At 38.7% G+C, this 18,990-nt stretch overlaps 2 protein-coding genes across 2 annotated transcripts in view; both read right to left on the bottom strand.

Annotated features, from left to right (window-relative positions):
- The window catches only part of LOC129360183 (protein bicaudal C homolog 1-like), a 58,011-nt gene extending 54,546 nt beyond the window's left edge, over nt 1–3,465 (bottom strand). Inside the window, 1 exon segment of the mRNA XM_055030313.1 lies at nt 3,010–3,465. Within this exon segment, the coding sequence (XP_054886288.1) occupies nt 3,010–3,208 (199 nt within the window). The 5' untranslated portion in view covers nt 3,209–3,465.
- A 2,884-nt stretch (nt 3,466–6,349) lies between these two features.
- On the bottom strand, nt 6,350–11,056 carry LOC129359966 (ubiquitin-conjugating enzyme E2 D2-like). The gene is made up of 7 exons (XM_055029970.1): nt 10,897–11,056; nt 10,282–10,345; nt 10,084–10,115; nt 9,790–9,867; nt 9,549–9,654; nt 7,406–7,499; nt 6,350–7,326 (listed from the first exon to the last, which is right to left on the bottom strand). The coding sequence occupies exons 1-7, from the start codon at nt 10,918–10,920 to the stop codon at nt 7,281–7,283; spliced, it is 444 nt and encodes a 147-aa protein (XP_054885945.1). The 5' UTR covers nt 10,921–11,056; the 3' UTR covers nt 6,350–7,280.
- Between the last annotated feature and the right edge of the window lie 7,934 nt (nt 11,057–18,990).

Genomic DNA, 18,990 nt, shown 5'->3' on the forward strand with positions numbered 1-18,990 from the left:
GTTTCCACTCCGCATCCAAACTGCAAAGTCAACAAGAGCCGTTTCAGCCATGATGTAATGAAGACAAGATTGGGAAACGAGATGTTGGCAGGAAAAAAAAGAAAAGAAAAAAAACTAAGAGGCTAAACTGAAAAACTGTTGAGATTCACCCAAACAACTCCATCATGTCACATACACCGATGCAGAACAGCACAAACAGAAATGTTTGGGTAAGCTGGCGTGACGTGGTGCATGGTATGTCCGGAGGACTCCGACTCGGTTGTTTTCCTGGAAGAGTTCAAGATGACATGGAGCTTTGAGGAATGTACGGAGCACCGAGACAGCCACCAGGACATTCTCGAGGGGAGCCACATGTGTGCATGCACACATCTGTCTGTGTTCAGAATAAGACCAGCTGCTTTCCAAAATATTATATTAGAACACCATAAAATTTACTGATGGCCTCCTAAAATCCCGTTACACAGAATGCACTTTAAACTAAGTGCAACGTTTGAAACACTTGAAATATTCCGTGTTCTCTGTTCTGCAAACTTTTGACACAGAAAGCAGCTTCAAAGCAGTTCGCAGCCACTGTGTTCCTGTGATACTGATAGCCACTTCAGCTCCACCAACCAATGCGTCAAAATGACGCACGCTTGTTTTGAAATTAAAGACAAAATGATGCCAATATACTAAAACTCATTTGAGTTTCATTAGCTTGCAGAATCAACTGCTAATGAGTTTTTTTTTTCTCCGCAGTTAAGCAACCGCTCTTTCGCTTTCCCTTTTGACCACTGTGAACTCATCATAATGATCAGAATGGTGGTTCTTGAGATTGTTAACTTCGAAGTGTCGTAGGACTTTGCTGTCACTCCTCCTCGCATCACTGATGCTGAGCATTCACCACAAATAGCAGTTTTGCTACCAGTTTCCTACACTTTAAAAACCTTCCACACCGCTGACGTTTTCTCTTGGTCCTGCTCTCCCGCCATGATCACAGCAGGTAGGCTCGCGTGACATCATGACGTTGTGCTGTGCTGCAAGCATCACTGTCACTGGTTTGCTATATAAAAACAGCGCCTTTTATATCGATGAGTTACTGTGACAGAATGGCCCATGTCCAAAATTAAATTTCATAGCTAATATCGGCCGATACCAATACCATGCCAATAATATCATGGATCCCTACTAGAAAGCCATGCATGTTATGTAGATTGACTGGTTGCATGACTGATGGCCTCGTAAGATCCCAATAACATGATATTAGCTGGTAATCAACCAGCTAATAGCTAATATCATGCTATTAGATTTGTGTTATTCTGTAGCAGATTGACAAAAAAAAGAATACTTAGCAAAATATACTTTTACCTTGAAAACTACTACTTCTAAATTTAGCAGGCACTTACTGTTTTTTTTAATATGGCTTGGATAATTATGACTGTCTGCAGTACTAAATCCTAAACCTGCAATATTATGTCTGAATATTTCAATGATGGAACTGATTGTGATTAACCCAACCGTTACTCACATTTCCTTTTTACATCAACACACTGTCTCTACTACTGTTCTTGGACTTAAGCATCTAAGTCAGCACAATCGACACAAGAAGTGAGTCTTAAAGATAATGACAGTAAATCCATGTGGTCAGTTTATGAGGAAGCAGAGTTTGAATACATGACCTCTGAAGTGGTACAGCCTGCATACAATATGTTGCCTTTAAGCCATCTATACAATACAGTTTATCAATTATCATGATACATTTCTTGTCATGATAAGTATTTTGACTTATCATCACAATAATTTCCAATTGATGATGTTTAAAAAGAAAACTAATCTGTCCATATTGTCAAGATTATTATTTGTACTGTTAACTCCACTGTTTGTTCAATGAGAGTGTAAATAAATATCAATACATTTCAAAATACGATTAAATACGGTTACAGTGTAAAGTCTGGTGATACAAGTCACACTTTCTATGTTACTGGTGCCCTAATGAAGCGTATTACAAATAAATATGTTTTTCAGGAGATGTATTTGAGTTTGTGGAGCTATGGTAGCTGTGCCATTCAGTCACAGCCACTTCAGAAAAAAACATTTATTATCAGAACATTAATCATTATCACAATAGTACCGCAAAACATTGTGATAAAACTTTAAGTCCATATCGCCCACCAGTACTTTGCATTGCAATATTACATTTGTTGATGCTGCAATATATAATGTTGACAGTGCAGAAATGGGAATAATTGCCTTAAATACGTCATTGAAATGTATTTAAATGTTAATTAAATGTTGCGGATTCAGATTTTGACATACATGTCAAGTTTGTACTCAAGAATAATACAGTGGCACTCTAAAACTAACCCAGTCCTAGTGCTAAGAGAAGCTGACATTATTCCTGGCAGCTCAGCAGGAATCAGTTATGTTTTAAGCAACCATGATGAATGGAGGCACTGGCAATAAAGAAAGGCTAAAACATAAAAACCTTGAGATGAGCCAAGCCTGTTTCATCAGCTGTGCGCATAAGCAAACTCTTCTGCTGGGAAGCAAGTAAACTGAATGTTCAGGTCAATTTCAGTTTAGTCTACAGACACACATGGAAGCAAACAGGAACTTGTGTGGCGACACCTTGTGGTCAGAGCACGTAAGTTCGGCTACAACTTTAATGCCAAACAGGGAAACTCTTTTTTTTAAACTTCTCTAAATCCATCCACCGACAAATAGCAACAATAAATCTATAATTTACTTTCTTTTCAGTCACTTTATGTGTTGGTGTTAAAGTCACAAAGTAATAATTGGAAACATTAATTGCCCGGCCTTAATTGCTCTGATTGATTCTTCCAAATGATGCACAAGAAACTTAATTTTGCGCCACATGGTGTCAAGAAAAACCAACATGTCCGCCATTACAACCATACTTGCCCATCAATTAAGTATCTGAATGAGTCGGGTAGTAGCTACTTTGTGACAAATATATTAACTTCACTGGAGTTTTTTTTTTTCTTCTTCTTTTAGTTTTTATTCATTTACCTAACAACATGATTTCCAGCTTCTTGCGGTCCACACGGAACCTCTCCTCGGTCCACTCCGGGTCCGGCAGCGGATGGGGCCCGCTGAGGTCCTCCTCTGATCCGGGGAGAGGGGAGTCGGTGCTGCGCTCGCTGTTCGAGCCCTGGTCCGACTGCTGCTGCTGCAAGTATCCGCTCAGAGTGTCGCACTGGGCAGCCATGGCGCCGCGCGGTCACTTCCTCCAGGGGCCACAGCGATTTGACTTTTAAAGCTAGAGTTAAATAAATAATAATAATAAAAAAAGACAATAATAAAAAATAAAAATAAAAACAGACGTCTGTTCACTTTTTAAAAAAATCCGTCACTTCGAGGCGTCGTGCGTGCTCATTGTAGGGCAGTCGAAGTTTTTATTATTCTTATCAATATTATTTATATTTTTTTCATCCGCGGTTACTTCAAGCCCAGTCGTTTTTCCTCCATTGGACAGACTCTTGGCAGCAGCAGCAGCAGCAGCAGCTCAGAGATCCGCTCGCTGTTGTTCGTCTGTCTGCAGAGTTAACGGAGCCTCCACCAGCACACATACCAAGCAGCTCCTCGGGAAAGTTTCACGTGTCAGACTCCTCCCAGAAAGTTTTAGAACATGCCCCCCCACTCCCAGCCCTCCACCCCCCGGGTTCCTGCGAAGATCTTTTACTGGTTCCGAGAAAGGTTCTGGATTTCATTTGTTGTTTCTGGCTGAGTAACTCCATGCATCACTTGAAAGAAGCGGCTACATCCACTTTTACACTTCGAAACATGTGCATTCAAAAGTTTCTTGTAGTATTAGAAGAAAACACGAGGCCGTCTTGAATCCTGGATGGAACCAATGCGTGGATGGAACCAAAGAGACATTCAGAGCAGGCCATCTTTGAAATTAGATGCCTCATGTCACTGGCCACTTTATTAGGAACACCGTACATGTACTAGATTCTGGATGAGTGACTGTTATAGAGTTTATACTGATGCGCTGCTGATTCCCTTTTCCACCACCTTCCAAGCTACTCTACTGGACTGAGATCTGGTGACCAGAAGAAGGTATCAGTGTCCAATGAACTCCTCATCATGTTCAAGAGGATTTCAGCTTCGACTACATTTCCTCCAGAACATAGCCATCAGAAGACAGGTATATTAAAGGGGGAAGTGGTGTTTCAACAATGTACAGTTTTTTGGAAAGAGCCCAAACTGTGGCAAGAAAACATTCCCCATGGCATTACACTACCACCGCCGTTAATAAAAGCAGGATGAATCCATTCTTTCATATTGTTAACACAAAATCCTGACCCTGAATACTGGTGCTCAAATTGAGACTCATTAGAGCAGACAATATTTTGCCAGTTCTGGTGAACTTGTGTAAATTTCGGTTCTAGATTTATCTTTCTGTTAGTCAACATGAATATTATGGTCTGCTGCTGTTTCCCCATTTACTGCCAGGTCAACATGTTGCACATTCAAGAGATGGTATTCTGCAAACCCTTATCATAAGTTGTTTATTTTAGCTGTTGTTGTTTTTCTCTATTGTCTGTTCTTCATAATCTTCTCAATCATCAATAAGGAAATTCTTTCACACAACTAGACTTTTTTCTGCACCACTCAGTAAACCAAAGAGATGGCTGTGCTTTAAATCCCAGTACATTGGCAATTTATACCAAACTATCCCATCTACCCTAATGACCACATCGCATTCAAAATTCACTTAAATGACTATTCTTACTCAGTGCAAGCCATTTTCACTACATCTACTTGTCTAAATTCACTGAGTGAGTTGCTGCCATGTGCATGGCTGATTTGCTATTCACTTTAATAAGCAACTTAGCAGATGTGCCTAATAAAGTAGCCAGTGAGTGTACATAAGGTGATTCTGACTCAGCTGACAGTCTTTGTGACTTACCAGAATTGTTCACCAGAATTGTTTACACAAATTTTAAGAATTTGAAGGTAGTCCTACTTCCTTATTGTACAGTACCCCTTGCAGCAAAAAGGACCATTACATGATGTTACCAGCACCGAACACTGTTACAATATTCTTAGGTTTGAGTTTCATCATGGTCCTTTTAACATACCTTTTGTTGTTCAAACCAAATAGTTTAATCTTTGTTTTGTTCCAACATTAAACGTTTTACCAGAAGGTATATGGCTTGGACATATTGGCAACATCAATTCCTGAGGGAGAGACTTCTCGATTGCCATGGGCTGAGAGAGAACCGATGTTCTCAGTGTCCAATGTTGGACAGTTGCACTAGCGTCAGGCTTGTTGTTTCTTAAACACCCTAAGTCATTTCTTTTCATCTCAAGGTAAAAGTTTAGGCTAGCAAGTTTGTAACCTGGACACAATTGAGAGTTAAAATAGGATAAAGATTTCAAACACACATCAAAACTGGTTTTAGAGAAGATAAAACAGGCGAACAGTGAGTTTCTGGTATAACTCAAACTTTTGAAAATGTACTCACTTCTGTTTAGATAAACTCGACTGGGCCTGCCAAAAATGATAGACAAATATCCAGTCCAAATCATGCCAAGATCTTTTTTGCCTAAAGTGTATAGTTTCTGCCACTTGCTATGGGATATTTACTTAAATAATAATGGGGTGGGCTGGACAGTGAGGCAATTGGTACCACTGTTGCCCTGCAATTCCAGCCTGGGGTCTTTCTACATGGAGTTTGCATTTTCTCCCTGTGCATCTGGGTACTCTGACTTCTTCCCACAGTTTTTGAACTCTTCTTAGGTGGGAGTGTGTGCGTGAAAGATTGTTTTTCCTGTCTGTCTCTGTTGCCCTGTGATAGACTGGCCTTCTGTCCATTGCAGGATCGCCTAAGTCAACGCCTCTCTCCCGTTGACTGCTGGAGATAGGCACCAGCATCCATCATGACCCCACTAGGGATAAGCATGCAAGATAATGAATGGGAGGATAACAATGGGACTGTATGTAGCATTTTGACCTGTGTAAACTAGAGAGAATTCATTGTAAATTTAAGCTTGTGCACCCAATTGTTTGAAACATACAAATATATAAGCACTAAATTTGTCTGTTGCAACATGTCTACTGCATCATAATTACTGCACCATATAAAATAAAATGAAGAATTTAAATAATAAATGCTCAATTACATGGCAAAAAAAAAACAAACAAAACAATCTTTTGCCATAATAAATCACCGAAAATGGTTTCCCGCTAGCAACTAACTACAATCTGATCTAGTGGATGGAATTAGCCTGTTAAAGAATGGTTATGAAGCTCAATGCAGACTATATCTGCAGCATAAAACCCTCATTTATCTTCATATCCTGCACGAATTAAATAATACAAAGTTAAAACAAAGTTACCTTATGCAAACACTGTAGATTTACTACACAATTTGAACAGTTGCATAGAATAAAGTACAGACCATAAAATGGCATCCTCATCATAAATAACTGTCTGCATGTTATACTAGAACTCAGAACAGTTTTGTTGCAACATAATGTCTTTCCTTGAAATTAAGTTTAATTTATGCTAAAATATAAATGATTTTTTTAAGTAGCAAAAATGTAACTGTAAAACACAAAAACAATCAACTGGGACAGCATAAATAAGCATTAATGAACATTTTAAAAGAAAACCGGAACATCTTCATTAATCTATATTTGCTAATTGTACAAGAACATTGGGACAGCTGTTGGAGAAGATAATTAAATTTTAATTTATAGAACATCCTTTCTATTTTTACTTCATCACTCCAGCAAAACACAGTAATAACCACAGTCCACATAATTAGGCATTTGGCAAATACAAATTAAATAAAACAAATCGTGTGGAGGGGAACAGATAACGCCTCATTAAAAACGGCTTGGTTAGTAGAAAGTGAGGTGTGCCATCTAGTGGTCATGTAAACTATAAAACAGACAATAATGTGGTCAAATAGTCGTACAACACATTGAATGAGAAAAAAAACCCACCTTTATTTAAGGTGGTAAGAAGTAAATGGAATTCATATTCTGCTAAATATTTTTTATTTCAAGATAATGAAAAATATAAATACAAATCTGTTCAAAGAAACATACAGTCGCTCCACCGCAACACTTCAAATAAAATATTCAGAATAATAATTCCAATAATGCCAAAATAGTAAAACGGGTTAAGTCAAGTAAAACCTCAGTAGAGAAAGTGCATTAAGCAGATTAAACACCTCAGTTACAACCAGTGTGGAGAAAGCACTTTAACAGTACTGTCATCTGTTGAGAAGTTCTGGCAGAAGTTGTTGCTTTATATTTTTCCGTCACATTGCGTACCGCTGGGTCCATTCTCTAGCTAGTTTGTTATACCTTAGGAGGTCAAGTGAAAACATTATTAGAATGGAAAAAAAAGGAGATTTGTCAGATAATTAAATACAAAGATACTTACTTTTGTCTATCTGTCTTGTAGATCTGTGCAATCTCAGGGACGAGTGGATCATCGGGATTTGGGTCGCAAAGAAGGGAGCAGATGGACAACAAAACTTAAAAAAAAAAGAACAAAAATGTGTGTAAAAGAAGTGCCTTTTTGTTTGAATTTGCTTTGCACTTCCTGCTTAGATCTTTCTAGGAGCCGTCTATTGAAAAGAAAAGAAATAAGCAAAACAGAGATTGTCTTGTTGTATGTATGCTCCATCTTTCTCCTGCTTCTTGTGCACTCCACACAGATATCCGATACGCACTTCCTCACTTTTCTATCTTTCTGACTGTACTTTAGCTAAGAGTTTCTCAAGAGAAAGGAACAACTCCACACCAAGTCTTCAAAGTAAGTTTACATTTCATGCCTCTAAACAAACTTCTGTGTTTGCCTGGTTACTCTGTGCCAAACGCAAACTGATCACCCCATGTATCTCTAGTGGACAGGTAGAAAGATTCTGTTGCAGCTCTAACGTCATGTATACCGCACATATGAGCCTCATGCACAGAACTGACACAACCCCAACTCAAATATCACAGCCTAATATCATTTTCCCAGGTTAAAATGTACTTTAAAGCAGCTGGCTTTCTGAGGCGCAAACAAGATAAGAAATTGAAAGATTCCCAATTCCTAATTGATTTGACTAATAATTGCCAGAGTCTGAAAACTCAGAAAAATGGTCCTGATATACCTGAACATCTCTGAACATGCACTATTCAGAATAAAAATATATTAAAAGCAACACAAATATCTCTAATACATTACATTGACATCCCACAAAATTCCTTTAATTTCCTCACATTTAGACCAAAATGGCATACATGTGGTAATACAACATTATACATGGAAAGCTATAGCAGTTTCAACAACAGCGTATCAATTTATTTAGATGCTGTCCACTTCATCCCACCTTTTTGGATTCACTTCATGTCAGTCATGCAATCAATTCATATTACAAGGAAATGTGCTTATATGGCTAATTACTATATTATATTTAACCAAAAGCAGAAGGTCACTTAGATCATAAGTATCTAATCAATGATCCCACACTTGTGTCAGAACAAAAATAACTAAAATAAATTGGAATTAGCATGTGAGAAAGAGGAAACTTGAGCATTTTCATGGTGAATCGTCTCAAAAATGTCTGAAAATAGTTAAATACCAGGAGAGATGCCAGGATATGTCAGACCACATCTGTCTAAAATTGGAAGTTACTGGTCCCAAAATAAAAGCACAATGGACAAAATGAAGGTGCAAATTAAACCGGAGCCATTTATTTCACACTGCATCGAATTATCTTGGAATGAGTTGTGGTAATGAATTTCCACAAAAGCTCAGATCTCACATATACCAGAAAATTTGTATGACAGTCTATTTCCGTTGATTTTGATTCTGATCCCGTTTTGGGCCAGGCTGTGACCTTGAACAAACCAAAATGACTCAGCAAAAAGGACATAAGAACGATATGTATCCTTTTTTTTTTTTACAAGTTTTGTGCAATGTATTGCAAATATGATAATATGATAAAAAGACTCAAACACTACATACTGCTCTAACAATGACATTTTGCAATTTGAAAAAGGGCACTTCCCTTCAATGCTTAAATTAAGCAGTACAACTATATTAAAACTATATTAAGTCACATTTTTAAATGTAGACGCTGCATTTATTGATAACTTCACGAAAATAATGGGAAAAAAAACTGACCGTTTCTCCAGCTATTCAATCAGTGTTGAGGTAAGCAAACAGCATAATATAATAACACATTTACTCATTTTTGTCACATTTTTTCCCAAGGCAATGCTAGATAATACAATAAATACAATAAATGCCCATCCTCTATACCATGTAATAAATATAAAAAGAAAGAATTCTACTTCAGTGCAAGAGATGCGATTAACAAGTAAATGAGAGAACATTACTTTAAATCATCAGTTGTCAAAGCAGGTACACAATGTTTACACGTCTTGTACAAACTCAGACAGGATCAGTATGAAATATGAGGCTAATTTTTGTCCTTCTGTCAATTTACATTTAAAATTGTGTTGTCTATCATTCTGACCCACATCTGTTGCAGTAATGTCTGTAATGAACTGGCAAATCAAAGTTTAGTTACCTTTTGAAATCGTAAGAGCAGGGGACCACTGAGACCTCAAGATGTCAAGGCAAATGCTGCCATTGCTGTTTATGTTTGGGTGATAGATTTTTGTCGTAAAGGCGACCTATAGAGGAAAACAAAGCCCAAAAGAGAAAAAGCTCTCTTTTACAACGTGGTTGAAGTCCAGCTATACGAGACTGTCGTTGATGTTCATATCTGACAACAAAGATAATGTTTTAAAAGACATTTCTATTTATACCTTTGGTGGTTTAAAGGGGTAATCGGTGGGAAAATGGACAGAAAGGAAAAAAACTCCTCCATGATAAGGGCTGTCATTCTGAAACACAAGAGCAGATTATAGTGAAAGCATGCCCAATATCTGTGGCTCAACAACGTCATGGGCTTCAGTGAATGACATGGTAGAGCATGCCAGTCTGTGTTCACCATACACAACAGAAAGAGCTGTAAAGTCAACATAAAACACTATTGTCTAAAGATCTAGAAGCAATTTGGTTTTTAAAAATTGCTGCAAGCAAATCCAGAAGCAGCTTACCGGTCCTGTGATGGTGGCTTGCCAGTGAAACACTTAAGGAAGCAAAGACAAACAAACGTCAGGTTACGCAATTAACGCACATAACATCCAAGTCACAACTCAGTCTCAAAGACACAGCACTAATTCAAGGATTAAAAAGATAGAGAAAAGAACAGATGGTTTCTAAAGATGTCAACAGATGCAGATCCTCACACTTACTGTCTTCTCCTACAGGTCCAGCAGAACATGAAGCTGGAGGGTCTCTCTGCAAGTCATTTAACTCCTTAAAAGAAAACAAAAAGTTTACTATATTGCTCAATGTCAATATCAATAGTTAAGGTACTTACACACATTTACTTTTACTTAAGTGTCAACTAGTGTTAGCAAACAAGCATACAAGGGAGGAAACTATACTACGCTACAAAAAAAGTGTTGTCATTAATGCTATCCTAATGCCGCCTGCTGATAGCATCATAAGCTTCGGCATACAGCCATCACATGTACAAATGTCAGCCTTTCTACAAGTCCAATGGATGGCTTGTGTCCTCATGTCGGTTCACCACTCTGCAAATCAGCGACATCAGCAGGAAATATGATTTTTTATTTATTCTTTTTAAGGCACAAATTAATCAAAAGTTTGATTGATTCAAAAGCTGACTGCTGAAGCAGTTAGCAGCCTGCTAACTGTTCAAAATCGAGAAAATGAAAAGTTACAACAAACAGCCGCCAGAAACGGCTAACAAACAGATGGCTAACATTACATAGGCGTTTCCGCCGCATAGCTTCATCCCGTCGGGCACATTAAACAAACTACGAAAAGACGACTGTTCTCACCTTCTGTATTCTCTTCAAAGCCATGCTAAGTCTTTGTGAGTGGGTTATGAGAAGCTACGGTCTAAACTCTGACAGCTGTCACCCACGACAAGGCTCACTTTATGCCGACTCGTTGCTTGTTTTGAAAAACTGATTAGTTCTTTTGTTTCCGCGTTTTTGTTCGACGACGAAGAATGGGCAGCTGGATTGTGGGAAATGGAGTCTTTGACCCATTTTTTTTTTAAACGCAACAGCCCACTTCAATAATCTCCGCCAAAATTGTCGTTAAGACGAACAGCTGAAAGCTTAGGCAAACGTAGTATTGCTGTAGTACTCTCACAATATTTAATTAAAACCTTATTTGGAAAAATACACATTGCTTTAACTCTAATACAGCAAAAATACACATTTTCAGTTCCTCAAAATAGAACACACAATTTTATTTTGCTCAGTTCCAATTCAAAAATAATTAATTATTCCCAAAGAAAATTATGTCTATGTTGTTAAAGGATGCCTTAAATAAAAGGTAGATTTGGTTAGTATTTGAGTTAGTTTGGCTGACATGCATGTGATTTTAGGATCCACCAGTATTTGATTCTATTAGCTTGATTAAATAACTAACAGAATTAAAATATGGTTTTGGTTAAACATTAAAAATTCAGTGAGTTCGCATTCCACCCTGATAGGTAAATATTTCTTTTAGAACTGCTCCACAAGACATTGGGCATAATAAAGTTCAGTACTTTCTTGTTGATTTCTTTTAGAGCTTTACGTTCATTGTATTTACTTTAAGAATGAATCTGTATAATGAAAGTATAATTAGTATTGCTTACAAACAATTGTGGAAATGAATGATGAAACTATAGATCTTCTGTATTTGAATAAAGAGAAAATTTTACATAAGTCATGTTTCTATAAGTCGTTCAAAGCCACACTTTGCCATATAAGATGTCAAATTGCTATGAAATGACAAATGGCTGTGCATTCAGTTGCAGATGTCAAATGTGCACATCAGTATATTGTTTTTCAGAAAACAATATTATTATAACTTAATGTAAAGTACGGTGAAATGATACAGAAATATATTAGACTGTACACCAACATAAAGTTGCCATTTGTAAAATGAACAAATAAAAATAGTGACAAAAATAAGGGCAGTACAGAAATGAACCAAAAATGAATGTGTTTCAATGAAAAGAATAGAGTTTGGGTGTTTTTTTTGCCACTCATCAGCAGTTGGCTCATCACGTGTTTAACTGGACACTCAACTTAAACGGGGTTTTGACTCCAGGCCTTTTCAGCCGGCTGCCTCTTGAAGACCCAATGAATGGAGTGCATTTATGTCTTTATCAAACAGATAAAATATTTATTTTGGCAGCAAGCCACCAAGAGTTATGACTTATAAGCTGATGCCAGCACTCTTCAACTAACTGGAAGCAAGAATTAAGAAGTAAGCAAAAACCGTGTGGCAGCATCTTAAAAGGCTTTCTTATGACCAAATGATCTGGGGGGAAAACTAAAGAAGGATTTAGCTTAAGTCTACATCTGAGTTGATAGACAAGAATTAGTAATTATTACCAGTTACAGATAATGCATGATCTTTTCAACTCATCATTGACATTAATGTAAGGACATGCTAGAGATTCAGTTTTATTATTGAAAAGAGACCAAAAAAAGTCTGTGATGCGTTAATTAAAAAATGAAAATATGAAGACTAGTTTGACGTTCAAGTTTTCTTTTTAACTAAAAAATAACTAACGTTTGCTGCAGATACATTTAAAAATACCATATCCAAATAAAATACAATGAAACCCTGTAACATGTGTTAAAGAACTTTGTGTCAACATTGCGATTGTTTTCTGTATTATTTCTCTTTTGAGTTGTGTACCCCTTTTATTTTATGGATTTTATTTTGAGAATTTGCTAACTATTTTTGTGCAGTGTCTTCCATAAATTCATTGTTATTCATGTAACATCTGTTCGTAGATTTCTTTATTACTATGCACAGCTTTTAGATCGCCCCGTGGAGCATATATTGGTCTTAAAATCCAAGCCTGTGTTCTGCATTCAAAGATGAACTTGACTGGAATCAACCATTTGATTCGAGGGACACACCCAAACGTTGCATGACACTGAGGCATTAAAGCTGGACCTTCTCTGGACCTGGTCACCTCCACCACTGGTCCATTGACCTTCAGAGTCTAGACCGGCCGTCCATCCATCCATTTTTAAAAAATCTTTTTGTGACCCTACAAGCCCTGATGTTGCCGTTATCCGAATTTCCCCAAAGTTATATTCAGCTGTTCTATTCTAGCCCTGTTGGTGACCATAGGTGCCTCTGAGATAACTCTGTACCTCTTTGGGTCCTGATGGCTTTTTGACTCTCCCATTGGAGAGTCTGAATAGGTGCATGAAGCTGGCGTTGAGAGACTTTGTCTTAATGTTGTGATTTTGTTCTGTATTTTTTGGGGGAGTTTATGCGTAGGTTTGGGTTCTTGCTCAAGTTGTTGTGTCTGCTTTGTTTTGATTATTGCCTAATGCTTGTGATTAACAATTTTTTCACCCAGCTCCCTCATTTGCTGCTCCCCCAGAGCCTTTCCAACGTCATTTAATCAGAGTCCTCTGTTTTAATTCTGTAAAATTCCTCAGGGTTCATTTAGCCCTTATCAGATCCCAATGTGTTACTCTCGCTTAGTGCTTAATTTTTCTTACCGTTTTTGAATTGGACAACAGATGTTGCTCTTATGCATTCTTCTTCACATTCAGTTCGGATTCTGCTCTAATACACTTCTTCGCTTTCACCATGAACCTGCCTGCCTTCTGCCTGTACTGTCGCTCTACAGAGCAAAATCCCACTGTAGAATATGAACCTGTGAATCTCGCCTTTCTGTGACTGATCAGAATAAAACAGGTAGAAGTCAGATTGATGCATTAGTAGAAATAATCAAATTGAAGCAAAGATAAGGAGAGATTTTCACCCTTGCAATTTAACCTTGGTATACTGTTTAGTGTTGTTCAGTATTTACCTGTTTTGAATTTTAGGACAGTATGTTTACGATGTTGAGGTTAACAGTATAATTGGACATTTTTCAGGTAGAGTGAACAACATGTTTGGTCAACTGAAGGGCCTGAATCTTGAAAGAGCAAAAAAGGACATCAGTGTTAGATAATACAGAGACATACAGCACATAGTGGGAAAGGGCACATCTGTCGCCTTTCATGCCTGATCTGTTGGATACTTCAAAGCCAAACACAGCTACAAAATCAGAAGTACTTATATCCATGTCTCTCAGTGGATACTAAAAATGTTTTCTAATTAATCACGGTTTTTTACTCTCCATTCAGTGTCTTATCAATAGACTGCAAAGTATAGAAGTCCAGAGTCACCTAAGTACTTTGGCATTGAAACTTGTGTATTTGTCTTCTTATTGTTATTAGTATTATTCTATGTCTGTGAAGCCACCATGTATCTTTTTATTTTGTTTCAACTGAGTTTTTAATCCTTGTACATATAAATTTAGCAATTTATCATTTCTAGGTTTTAGGTCCCAAAAACAACTCACCATTATAATATTATCAGAAGATTAAAAGTTATTTTGCTTCCATAATATTTTTATAATCTTGTGTACAAACATTTAATGAAAAAAAAAAAACTCCTACCTTTATAAGTCTGTTAAATTCAATTTCTTTATTCAGCACTAATTCATGGTAAATGCCACCTCAAGGCATTTTGCAAAACAAAACAGTCCAAATTATGCATTGAATTAATTTTAAATATTCAAATCAGCAAAACCACACAGATAGAATAAAATTCAATTGCACACTTTTCAGATTAATCCTACTTATGACCCTGTGCAGTGAGATTCTGTTCTTTTTTCTTTCTTTCTTTTTTTGTATATTTTATTTTATTTATTTATTGTTTTTAAACCAGTCGAGGGGAAACAAACATTTACCTCTAAGGAAACACAACCAACATCAAATCATTGATTTTGCAGCAGTGTTTTGTCCACACACAGACAACAGACAGCTTAGCAAAGAATCAATTTTAAATTGGATCTTTAGAGTCTGTTGGTAGCAGCCTGCAATTTCTTCAGTTGAATCTAAAAAAAATAAAAACACTAAAAATCCCACAAGTTGGCAGACCTAAACTAACGTTAAACTGCAGCTTTTCATATTTGAAGACCTTGGTAATTTGGGGAAAAATGGGTAAAACCTAAGACATTTGCAAATTTTCATTTTGCCTTTTCTTAGTTGTAAATACAGTTTGGATTTACCTGAGCCATTTTAGCACATGTATTAGTTTTGATCTAAAGCATTCCATTTTAACATTTGTTGTCCTTCTGGAAGGTAAAAGAAAATCTCAAGACTTTTGCAGTCTGATTTTGTCTAGGCCTGCTCTGCACCTACTTTCAGCTATCTACAAAATATGACCAGCTTCTTTATCCATACTGTTAAATGACATTCCCACAGCATGCTTAATGGTGGGAGGAAGGTTTTTCAATGATAATGCAAAGACCACAAATTAAATCTCAGTTTTACATATTGCTGTGCGCCCTTTTCCTCTATATGACTTTAGGTAAACCTTAGATTGAATTATTGTATGTGTAACCGGGTTCTGCTTCACACCACTGTACCAGGCCGACCCAAGTAACCCCTCGACTCTGCGTTGTGTAGATGTTTTAGTGAAGACCAGGAGTCTGGGTGAACAGGCAGTTATTTCCTGAATGAGAACAGATCGGGTTGGAATCAATGCAATGGTTCAGCTTCCCTCAGCACACTCTCGTGCAGCTTCCATAGACTGGCACTGATTACAGTACATTAATATTTTAACATTCAATAAAAAATACAATAATAAATGATGTACCTGAATGAGAACAGATCGGTTGGAATCAATGCAATGGTTCAGCTTCCCTCAGCACACTACAACAGAGCGTCATGTTGACTTTAACTTAGCACAGAAAGTGTTTTACAAAATATTAACAAAACTAAAAGTGCAAAATTGATGCCAGGCACACAAATCATAAATAGTAGTTGCACACTATTGATGTAAGTTATTAAGAATGATACTTTGTGTTTCTAACACTTTTCCTTGCTGTGTGCTGAGGAATGAAACTCACCTCTCGTGCAGCTTCCATAGACTGGCACTGATTACAGAGGCCAGCAACATATAACCAGCCACACAGAGAGGAGGCGCTATTTCCCATTGCACTGATAATATATAAAGCAAGTGGATTCTACAACATAAACTCTGTTACATTCCCCCTGCTGAATTCCACTTGCAGCCCGAAATAAACAAATACAAATAAAAGAAACAACCCCATGAAAAAAAAAAATCAGATACACCATAGCAACCAGAAGAGAAAAACAAGCCGAATGAACATTTTAGACAATTCCCCAATAGCATACGCACAGCCATTGAGATGTGATAAATCTGCTCAGTAAATTACAGGCATTACAGTTACAAAGAAAATCCAGTCAGATGACTATTCTCAAAAGAACCAGTGTGAGAAGAAGTTGGCCAGACCCCTTCATCACACATATGGGAAGCAGAAAAAAAAAAACATGCCCATTACATATTTTGTCATATTATAACCATACGCCATCCTGAGACAGACAGATGAAAACAAAAGCACTTTGTTGGTTCTGAAACACCATTGTCCAATACAAGTACAATAAAACATATATCTTCACCCTAACAAGACTCAAACTTTTTCAGTTTTCTGATGCATTATCTCGATCAATCGAGAAACAGGCTTAAGTAACCTCCCCACCCTCGATCTTTTGGAAGTCTCCACCGCCCCGTCAACAACAGTACGGTCTTCAGCAGGAACAACAATTTCAGCTGAGACAGGAACTGCAACTAAAGGCAACAGGCTGGATCATGTTCAGCAGTGGTTGCTGCCTCCAAAACAGAAGAGCATCTACCTGGATCCATGGACGTGACCAGGTCAGATCGTTGCTCATCACTGGTTGAATTTTCTCGCACATCAGTGCCAATAGCGGGAGCACAGCCAGAGGCCAGTTGATGGCCCACATCAGTGCCTTCTGGGTCAATATCCTCAGTCAGCAGGGGCTCACTGGAGGCTACAGATGGCAAGTCAGAAACCCAAGCTCTTGTCCTGTATTCAGCAGATGTTACAGACATGTCAGACACAGCATCTCCATCGCCTTCAGCTATCAGCGAGCCAGATTCAGAAGACACATCCACCCCATCCTGCAGCGCCGCATCCTCGACAGGGAGAAATTCACTGGCATTAACAGGTTACGATGGACAACCTTCACCTGCCCAGTGGAGACATCCTGCAGCTTAAAGGTGTGACTTGTGTCATTCTTGTCCACAACTGTATAGACTACATTCTCCCAGCGATCAGCCAGTTTTCTCTTGCCGCGTCCCTTTTTGTTGGCAAGAAGAACACGGTCTCCAATCTCCACTGGAGCTCCCCGGACTTTACGGTTGTAGAGATCCGTGTGGCGCTGCAATTGTTTGCTCGCCGTCCTTTGTGCAATGTCCATTGCCTCCTTGAGGTCTTTCCTAAGCGCCTGGACATATCGGTCATAATCTGTGACGTCATGATGGTCAATGACAGAGCCGAAGACTATATCAATTGGGAGTCTCGGCACCCTGCCAAACATCAACAGAAATGGAGCAAAGCCGGTTGTTTCATGGATAGTGCAGTTGTATGCAAGGTGAGGGCTTTCAGCACATCAGGCCATTTTTGCTTAGCTTTCGGGGGCAAGGCACGAATCATATTGCCCAAGGTCCGGTTCATCCTTTCACAAGAACCATTACCCATTGGGTGATATGGAGTCGTGTGGGACTTCTGGACACCAGCAACACTCAGTAGTTCAGAGATAAGTGCACTCTCGAAATTTGCTCCCTGATCAGAGTGTAAGCGTGCTGGAAAGCCATAAACGCAGAAATAGTTATGCCACAGTTGGTGCGCCACTGCCTTGGCAGACTGGTTGGGGCACAAGAAGGCATGCGCCATCTTTGTAAAATGGTCTGTGACCACAAGCACATCCACTGATTTGTTAGCAGAGTCCTCAGCTGACCAAAAGTCTATGCAGACCAGTTCAAGGGGCTCTGATGTCTTGATGTTCTCTAAAGGTGCTCTAGCCTCTGGCTCAGGGACTTGCTAACAATGCATCGCTTGCAGCACCTCATACTCTGCCACATGTTTAGCCATGCCAGACCAGTGAAATCTTTGCCTAGCCAGATAAAGGGTTCGTTGCTGGCCTTGGTGACCTGCCTCATCATGGACTCCCTTCAGTACAGCAGGACGCAGGGCAGGTGGGACAACATACAGGTAGGTTTTTGTCTTTGTTACAGGATTCTTGGCGACTCGATACAATACACCGTTTTTCACAGTCAGCTTGTGCCATACCTTCAGAAGTCTGTTTGTTTCAGTCGCTTCTTTGGCACGCTCTCTCCTTGATGGTCTTCGCCCCCTTCCCACATAAAAGATTGCTCTACACAGTGCATCATCACACCGCTGCTGCCTCACCAGCTCCTCATGCGATAAGATGTCAGAATCAATATGGTTTGATGTGAGCAAAGTCTGTGATAACTGAGGCAGAAGAAGAGCGTGTGGCCACACCTTGGACTCATGTTCTTTATGAACCTGAAGGACAGCTCCCACCTCAGAAGAGGTCAGCCCTCCTGCCTGTGCAACAACTGTGGACCGACAAACAATAGGTTGGTCATCACCTGAGAACTCTTCAGGTGAATGAACTGTCCATCTGAAGGCCTCCTGCACCCCCCTGTGGCAACTGCCTCTGCTTCAGCCAGCAGATCATTGTATGGGACTCTTATTAAACGATGGGAGGCAGTTGGCTGCACAAAGGGTTCCCTGCTCAGCGCATCAGCAACTATATTTTTAGGACCAGGGATGTATTTTATATCAAACTGGAAAGGTGCCAGTTTCGCAATCCACCTTTGCTCGCATGCATCCAATCTTGGCTTAGACAGTATGTAAGTCAAAGGGTTATTATCGGTCCATACTGTAAACTGATGACCCCTCAGCCAATGATGAAACTTATCGCACACTGCCCACTTCAAGGCAAAGAACTCCAACCTATGTGCTGGATACTTGGACTGTGCGTGACTAAGTGTCT

Source organism: Poeciliopsis prolifica, unplaced genomic scaffold (genome assembly GCF_027474105.1).
Source record: "Poeciliopsis prolifica strain line A6 unplaced genomic scaffold, Auburn_PproV2 SCAFFOLD005, whole genome shotgun sequence".
NCBI classification, from domain to species: domain Eukaryota; kingdom Metazoa; phylum Chordata; class Actinopteri; order Cyprinodontiformes; family Poeciliidae; genus Poeciliopsis; species Poeciliopsis prolifica.

Bases quoted from the DNA above. Each gene is read 5' to 3' on its own strand.
- LOC129359966 (XM_055029970.1), bottom strand. From the start codon at position 10,920: ATGGCTTTGAAGAGAATACAGAAG. The intron at 10,116-10,281 runs GTAAGTGTGAGG...TGCTTCCTTAAG, and splicing joins TGGACCTGTAGGAGAAGACA to TGTTTCACTGGCAAGCCACC. The intron at 7,500-9,548 runs GTAACTAAACTT...TTTTTTTTTAAG, and splicing joins TGCTCTTACGATTTCAAAAG to TTTTGTTGTCCATCTGCTCC.